Source organism: Sinocyclocheilus rhinocerous, unplaced genomic scaffold, assembly GCF_001515625.1.
Source record: "Sinocyclocheilus rhinocerous isolate Xijiao unplaced genomic scaffold, SAMN03320098_v1.1 scaffold1030, whole genome shotgun sequence".
Lineage (NCBI taxonomy): Eukaryota > Metazoa > Chordata > Actinopteri > Cypriniformes > Cyprinidae > Sinocyclocheilus > Sinocyclocheilus rhinocerous.
Genome location: NW_015666168.1, coordinates 32,025 through 40,897, shown reverse-complemented (window position 1 = coordinate 40,897; position 8,873 = coordinate 32,025). Strand labels below are relative to the sequence as shown.

Sequence of the window (8,873 nt, the reverse complement as noted above, 5' to 3'; positions counted from 1 at the left end):
TACGCCCCTGGTGTGACAAAATGTTAGCCTATACATAATGCATTTAAAGCTCTTTTTAAAAATCTTGGCTTACATAAATTTCTACATATGCCATGTCATCCCATAGCATCATTAAACTAGCATCTAACAATGGACAAAAGTGTTTAGTTGTTTTTTTCTCTAACCATAAGGACTGCCGAGTAATTTGTCCCCTGACTAACCATTTAAAGAATTTAGGGGAAGCATTTAAATAATCCTGTAAATGCACTTAAAGAATGCAGAATCGAATCGAATCCAATTTAATTGTGAAGCGTCTCGAATCAAATCGTTTTGAATTTGCAAAAATCTTTCTTGAATCAAATCGAAAACCTATGACTCGTGAATCGAATCGATTCGCTGTCTACCCAAAGATTCACAGCCCTATCAAAACCACATGAATATACATATCAAATGATCTGTAAGAAAAGACAAAGCAATAGTGATCACGTAATGAAAACAGTTACTCACACTTGTGTGTGTTGCGACATTACTGTCGGATAGTCAGCACAGCATCGTGTTTTAGTTACAATCTTTCTGAAAATCCCGCGTTGAATTGTGCCTTGTTTGTAAACGAATGAAAAGAAAATGAAGCGAACAAAGGACCAAGTTCTTACTGACACAGTCTGAATCTCTATTTACTCTTTCCTAACGTTGGGATCAAAAGGAAGGCAAAGCAAACAATGTTTTTCCACAGCTTAGCACTGCACAGCCAGTTTTTTCTTCAGAGACATCTTTATCATTTGTATTCTGCATATACCTGCGCATTCTCCTCGCTCGAAAACACTACACTACATGCTGAATCAGTGGGCGGGGATAAACACAGTGATGTGGCTCTTCTTCTGCGGATGCGGTGCTTATCCACACTATTACATCATAGAGTAGAACATTCCAAAAGCTGTCATTTTGGCAGATTGGCTTCAATATAAGCTGTTTTTAGACTAACGGGGAAGTTTTGAGTTCTGAAACTTACTGGATGTTTTATAGTACAATGACCTTTTATAGCTATGTCAAAAGATCATGGGTATTTTGGTTTCTCGGTTCATGACCCCTTTAACACTAGAACCACCAAAGGGTAAATTTTACCTGGGGCTGTTTTTTTTCAAATGTACATAACCGATTTTCAATGAAACATTCAAGTCTCCCAGTCATTGACTTTTACTAAAATTGTGTGAATTACAATCCCCTGTTGTTAAAAATTGTTTAGATAAAACCAGATCAAAAATAAGTGCCAGCGGGTCAAATTCACCCTAAATAAAATGCCTATATTTTCACGCTGTCATTTTCCTGCCGCTTATGTTTTAACATTGTACATTGATAGGCAACGCCTTTCACTCACTGAATTAGCTGTCATCAGTTTCATAAATAAAGACAAAATTAGTAAAAAAAAACATGATACCATGAGCGATGGAGAGTCTGACGATGGGGAGATAAGTAAAGTGTCCTGGGTCGCCTCAGCAGACAGCAATCAAGATATCATATTAATGTTTTACCAATGTTACTCATAATTGTTCAAAATTTGGATTATGTAATTTTTGTTTTGCCATTTCTATCATTTATTGTTCGTTTCTGTGGTGCTATTTAGTCTGCCTGTTTCCTGAAGAAAAAAAACGAATACGGTCTATGATCTAATGAATAAAACCATTTTTTGATTACCCGAAGTTTATTGGTTTTGTTCTCTTATTCAAATTATAAATGATATAACTAAACAAATTAATAATTAATTCGGTGAAGCTGTGCACTTGAATTTTTAATCGCATCATGCAGTGTGGAGAATTATTATTGCTCATTAAAATAGGCTATTTTAGTCATTTAAATAATATAGGTTAATATATTATCTAATATGATCATATTATCATGTCTTGAGAATTAGAAAGAAGTAAATACATATTTCGGTGGTGTAATATTATACTACAATGCCATTAATATATTGTTGTCAGTACAGGCTTGTTTAGCTTATATTGACCCTTATGAAAAGTGATTAGTGGCCTGCATAAAAAAAAGCCTTGAACCTAAAACAACAGGACAAAAATATAGTTGATGACTAGACATAATCATTTCATGACTCTAGACACTTCTTTGTGAAGACAGTGGCATAATACAGTGAAATAATATGTTCTTTAGCCATATAAAAACAGTTGTCATGTGCGTGGGTAAAATCTACCTGCTGGCGGTTTTAGGTATACAGCGACCTCTGGCGGTTTTCGTGTTAAAGCAGCTGTTCGACACACAAGATACTCACTGCAACCTAAACTTCTAATATTATTCATGTCAGGGCATAAATCTAGTAAAGATGTCAGTATTACAGTAAAACACATTTAGACTCATACTTCTTCATCAGCTCATCAACCTCTCTTTGCTGTTTTTCTTCCATTGCATTCATTTTTTCATTCAGATTTTTCTCTTTTTGCTTTGAGAGTGCACTCAATACGCTGTACTCTTTTTGATTCTCATGGATCTCTCTTTCATGCTTTAGCTTCAGCTCCTGCATCTCTAAATCATGCTTTAACATGAGAGCATGAAATTCTTTAGTATATTTCTCTCTGAATTCATTGAATTCCTCTGCTTGTTTTCTGGCCTCATCTTCATACTTTCTCTTCATTTCTTTTAATTTCCTTTCATATTCTTCCTCCATTTCTTTTCGTTCTTTCTCCTCCTGTTCTCGTCTGGCTTTATCTTCTCTCTTCCTCTTCTCCTCCTCCTCTTTACGCTCTCGGTCAAATGCTTCTTCAAGCTTTCTCAGTTTCTCTCTCTCTTCTTCCCTTCTCTTTTTCTCTTCTCTTATTCTTTTATCCCATTCCTCCTTCCATGATTTTTCCCATTTGTCCCTCTGTTTTCTCATCTCTATTTTACGGTTCTCGTACTCTCTCTCTATTCTCTCTCTTTCTTTAAGCTCATCCTCAATCCTCTCATTTTCCTTTTCTTCCCTTTTTCTTTTTTCGTGTTCAAAGTCTTCAATCATTTTCTTTTCTTTCAGCACCCATTCACTCCTCTCCTCTTTAAGTCTTTTCTGGTATTCTTCCTCTTGTTCTCTCTTCAGTCTCTCTTTATGAAGTTCCTCCATTTCTCTCCTCTCTCTCTCATACTTCTCTCTATATTCCTGGTCTCTGTTCTGTTGTTCTACTTCTAATCTTATTCGTTTCTCTTCTATTTCTTGTAGTTTCCTTTTCCATTGTTCCTGTTTATCCTCCTCTTCTATTCTTCTTAGGTCTTCAGCTACTTGTCTTTCTTTCTTCTCCTTCTCTTCTTGTTCATCTCTTCTCTTAAGTTCATTTCCCAAGAACTCTTCCTTAATTCTGAGTTCTTCCTCCTTTGCCTTCCTCTCTCTTTCCATTAACTCTCTTTGTTCTGCTATTCTTGTCTTCATCTCTGCCATCTCCATCTCATGTTTGTCACGTAAAAGTTTGTTCTCTCTTTCCATCTCTTCTTTCTTTTTCAGTAATATTCTTTCCATTTCCAGTTTTATGGCAGCTTCTGCTTCTTCAAACATCTCATTGGTGTAACACCCTCCTCCATTCTTTTCAACCATACTGTAGATTTTTTCCAGTAAGTCAGTGATTTCTTTAGAACTCTCTGGTTTTGTATTGTCAATCACATGATATCTTCCTCCACAATCTCTAATCAGCTTCTTCATATGTGAATCTGTATCTTCCAGACAGCTCTCAATTGTCTGATCTTGCAGCTGATCACCATGAGTGAATATTATGATGCTAAACATTCCAGCGTTCTTCCCAAAAGTTTCCTTGATCAGGTTCAGAGTTTCTTTTTCTTCACAAGTGAATCTTCCAATTCTAAGCACCAGCAAGAACACATGAGGTCCTGGAGAGAGGAGACTGATGCACTTCAGTATCTCTTGTTTTACATCATCTGTAGGGATTTGTGTGTCAAATAGACCTGGTGTATCAACAACAGTGACTGGATGTCCATTAACAAACCCCACTTCCTTCTGACAAGAGGATGTCACTGATCTAAAACTGGCTTGAGATTTAAATGCCTTTCTGTTGAGAATAGTGTTTCCTGTGGCACTTTTCCCATTTCCAGTTTTTCCAATAAGCACAATCCTCACACAGTTTGTGCTTGATCTCTCAGTCTCAGCTATGGTACAGAGAAGAGAAATATAAACATATGCACATATTAAATATGACTTTAAAACATCCCCTTGCTGTCAAAAAGGTGAATTTAAAGAACATTAAATAATTAACATAAATGTAACAGTTTTCTGTGGAAAAGTCATGATAGTAACATCATACTAATGGTTATCTAAATGTACAAATATAATTAATATTTGAGTAAAACAATCCTTTAGATATTAAGATTCAGACTAAATGATGTCTTACCTTTTAGATGAATATTTTTTAACGTTCTGATTTCTTTCTCCACTTCTTTAATTCTGGCCACTAGTTGAATTCTGTTATCCATCTGAGCCTTCAGATATGTGTCAAACGAGTAGCAAGTAACTCTATAGATCATCTGCAGCAATTCTGAGAGCTGTGTACTATCCGGTCTTTGTTTAACACTGAGTATGTAATATTTGTTCCCACATTTCTTCAATGATGTCTGAATGTCTTTGTTTACATGTATGAATTCATTGACAATCTTGTCCTGTCTGTTCCCTTGATATATGAACACGATCATCAGACAGTTCCAGAACTGCCCATCAGCTGTGTCAAATATGTCACTCATTAATTTCAGTTCTCCTTTATCATCGTCAGTGAGAGGATCAACAGTAAGGACCAGGAGAAATGTGTTTATGTTAAATGAACATAAAGACAGCGCATGGTATGCCTCATGCAGCACATCCTTCTGAGACAGAGATGTTTTGTTTAGCTTCGGCATTTCAACCAGGGTGACCTTGTGTCCACATATCACACCATCTCTCTTGACACATTTATGATGGGTTTCAAATTCAGACACTTCTGCAGACTCTCTGAGGCCCAGTATTGTGTTCACTGCTAAAGTCTTCCCAGCACTGTTACTTCCAAACATCACCAGATTGAGAACAGGCACTGAAACAAAAAAGGTCAGGGTCAGTTGTGTTATCACAAATTTTAACATTTTAATGTCAAAGAAACATAGTATTTAGGTCCTTCTGGAGTTTGCAATGTTCAGTGAAAAACATCCAGATCTCCAAAAAAGCACTTACATCCTGTATTAGAAAATCATCATAAAACTTGTGACTTGTGGACTTTTATTTAAAAGATTTTATTTTTACATTTATTTTAATTAAAAGACATCTCACATCTACCATAATGATTATTTACATTCGTAAAGCAAGTTATTATGTCTGCTTCTCCAGGAAGGAATGTGGCTTTTAAGTGAATAAAGACATTCTGGTTAGTATAGTAAGTTCTATTGCATTAGGGTCATAATTCTGGTTATTATGGTAAGTTCTATTGCACGAGGGTCATGACTGAAGATTTGATACCATGAAAATAATAATCACTTACTTTCTTTGTTTCTTGTACTCTGAGATGATGTTTGCGCAAGTGATCCAATTTTGTGTTTAATGTCCGATGCTTGGAGACAACATACAATATCATTAAAATACCATTATTGTATACACATTCCTTAATTAGTTAAAAACATTAATATTGGATATGAGGCTAAATGAAAAACAAGTGACACAGTAATTTGAAATTAATGTGGTGCAACTGTACAGAACTGTCTTATTTAAGTAACTTACAAAATCCGGCAAATTTATCCATCACTTTTTTCTTTGATGGCATCTCTGGTGGTGATACATATATTTCCAGGCTGAGATAATTCCATTCATTCTCCTTCACTAAGTTCTTGATTTTTTCAAATAGGTCAGTGACTACACTGTGTTGATCTGTGAATATTGTGTTTAATTTGTGGCATTTTTCATTAAAACTTTTTTTAAGTTTTCTCTCTTTAGCAATACTGATTTTTTTCTCTCCCTCCATCAGCAGTACCAAAGTATGATTCATTGTGTGCTCTGACCAGGAGTTCATGGTATTACTCATATATTTGATCTTCTCGTTGGAAGTATCTGGTTGCAGAATTAGCAGAAGTACATGTGGACCTGGAGCAGACATGGCCTCACAATTTTTTAGTGCCTGAGCAACTTCATCTGCAGGAACATCTCTGTTAAACAGATTTGGTGTGATGACCACAGATATGCTTTGATCCTCAATCTGTCCTATGCCTGGTTTAGCACACTGATGAAGTGGAAGAGAAGCTTCCGTTTCAAATTCATTTCTTCTCAAGAGCAAGTTTCCCACTGAACTCTTATCAGCCCAGTCTTCTCCCAACAACCAAATCCTTAATTCAGATACTGAAAATAAATAAATAAAGATAAAATGGTAGTATCAGTGTTTTATGACAGATCATGCTGTAATTATTTGTTGTTGTTGTTGTTGTTGTAAATATCTAGAAATATAATCATGAGAACAAGGTTTAGTGAAATTTGTAGTAAAATTCTGTGAAATGTTTTACATTTTGTACAGCCATGCATCTATTTTTATTCAGTGACAAAACAACTGCAAAATGAATAACGCCATTTCAAGGATATGTTACACTTACTCTTTGGAGGAGGAGTCATGCTGCTTCTTCTCTCTGATATCTTCCTTTCTATACTAGATGGGGCTGTTGATTCTTTACAAAACCTGGTTAAATCTAAAACATAGTATGTTGTGGATTAATCACTTGACAATGCACAAACGTTTGTATAGCCTAATAATTTCTTCATAAATTTAGTGGGTAGAAATTTGATCTATGTTAGCAAATTGTACGTGAGAGAGGGGGCTTCGGGGGCCCTTTTTCAAAATTATTCAAAAGTGCCCCCCTCAGACAATTAGCAATGATATTGTGGTCAATAAAACAAAATGCATTTGAATTATAATTAACATGACAATGTGTACAAAACAGTAACTAGACTAATCGCTCAAAAATTGGAAAATTCCTGTTTATTTTTACATATCTGTCAATCTGAGGAGTTGCTATGGGTTGCGTGCATTTTGCTTGACTGATTGATATTCCAGTCTGTTCGGAAACCTAGGTCCCCCCTCAGGAACTTCAGCTGCGTTGAACGCTTTGGGAACACCACCGGCGAGACACCGTACTGAAGCATGTGTGAAATAAGTCCAATAGCGAAGCGAGACGTCACGAGCGGGGTCACGTAAGCAACCAGGAAGCATAAAGGCGCATCCGGCAAGTGCACAAGTTAGCTTTTGCTCTTCAGTGAGCGTGTCTGTGGTGTGTGTGTGTGAATGTATGCAAGCACTCAGTCAGTCAAAACTCTGTTAGTAAGCGAGAAAAAGAAAAAGATATGCCAAAGAGTAAATCAAAAAGTGGCGAGCGGATTATATCTTGGGTGGGGATACACACGATTTGTGCGTCATCTGTTTGGGAGCGGAGCATGCATGGGCAGCTCTCGAGGGGGCTGCCTGCCATGATTGTGAGCTTCTCCCGCTCCGTGTGCTTCGCTCCCGCCTGGCCGTCTTCGATGAAAGCGGCCAGGCTCGCGATCCTGCTGGGTCCGACCCCGCTGTTGCTGAGGCACAGCGGCGGCTGTTATCTTGGGGATTGCAAGTGGATTTAGCGGCGGGATCTCGGATCTCGGTCCTCACCCGCTAGATCCACGGCCCCCTCTCAGGGTTCGAAAGCCCGCCTCGCGGTTTCTTCCCCCCGGAGAGAGGGCCAGTCGCTTCATCTATCTTCCTCCGAGAAGGTTGATGTGATGAGCGTCGACACGGAGGAGATTGTGGACTCTCCACCACAGTCCCTCGCGTATGAGGAGCTCGTGTAGGTTGTTACTCCTGCTGTAGCTAAACTGAACATCGAATGGCCAGCCGAGAAACAGGATGCTCGTCCCAAAAGAAAGTTGGACTTGCGTTTCCTTAGATCAAGATCACAACCTTCACGTCGGGGGCTTCCGTTTTTCCCCCTATCTCCATTCTGAGCTTTTGAGATCGTGGGATAAACCGTATTCGTCCCGACTCTTTAGCCCCACAGTATCTAATTACTCACAACATCACGGGGCTGAATGAGAAGGGATACGGGGCGATGCCGGCGGTGGAACAGATGCTCGTGAGCTATCTGTCCCCATCCTCGGCATCGTCCCTGAAGGCCCCGAAGCTTCCCACCAGGCCAGTAAGACTAACATCCAGCCTGGTTGGGAAAGCATATACGGCGGCAGGTCAGGCTGGTGTATGTCTGCACACTATGGTGGTGTTGCAGGCGTACCAGGCTGACCTGCTAAAAGACCTGGACACTAGGGAGAAAGAGGAATCCGACGCAGTCACCAAACTGCTTCGGGCCACCAAGGAAACGGACAGAGCCATCGGCCGTTCCATGGCAGCTCTCGTGGCCACGGAGCGATACCTGTGGTTGAATCTGTCCAAGTTACAAGATAAGGACAGATTCTTCCTGCTGGATGTCCCGCTATCGCCTTCTGGATTCTTTGACGGCGCAGTAGACATCTCGGCATCGAGATGTCGTCCTCACCCATATGAGAGAGTTGGGGTTACAGCTGAACGCCAAGAAAAGTGTACTTTCTCCAATGCAGAGGACCACTTATCTAGGCGTAGTGTGGGATTCGACAACGATGCAGGCACAGTTGTCTCCTGCTCGTATCGATGTGATTCTCGCAGCCGTGAGGGGAGTAAGAGAAGGCCAATCACTTACTGTCAAACAGTTTCAGAGACTGTTGGGTCTGATGACAGCTGCATCCAACGTGATAACTTTTGGCCTGCTGTACATGAGACCCTTGCAGTGGTGGCTCAGGACCAAAGGACCCCCGAGGGGCAACCCGCTTCGCACAATCAAGGTCACACGGCAATGCTTACGTGCCTTAGACATGTGAAAGAAACCTTGGTTCCTGTCTCAAGGCCCGTTGC

The 8,873-nt window shown here is 39.4% G+C and overlaps 1 protein-coding gene across 1 annotated transcript in view; it reads right to left on the bottom strand.

The window, feature by feature from the left end:
* Window positions 1–2,163: 2,163 nt before the first annotated feature.
* Window positions 2,164–8,873, bottom strand: part of LOC107731852 (GTPase IMAP family member 8-like) — a 13,632-nt gene continuing 6,922 nt past the window's right edge. The window contains exons 2-6 of the mRNA XM_016543045.1: window positions 6,559–6,651; window positions 5,699–6,310; window positions 5,463–5,531; window positions 4,353–5,021; window positions 2,164–4,110 (exon numbers count right to left, since the gene is read on the bottom strand). Coding sequence (XP_016398531.1) covers window positions 2,318–4,110; window positions 4,353–5,021; window positions 5,463–5,531; window positions 5,699–6,310; window positions 6,559–6,651 — 3,236 coding nt within the window. The 3' untranslated portion in view covers window positions 2,164–2,317. The remainder of the gene's footprint in view (window positions 4,111–4,352; window positions 5,022–5,462; window positions 5,532–5,698; window positions 6,311–6,558; window positions 6,652–8,873) is intronic.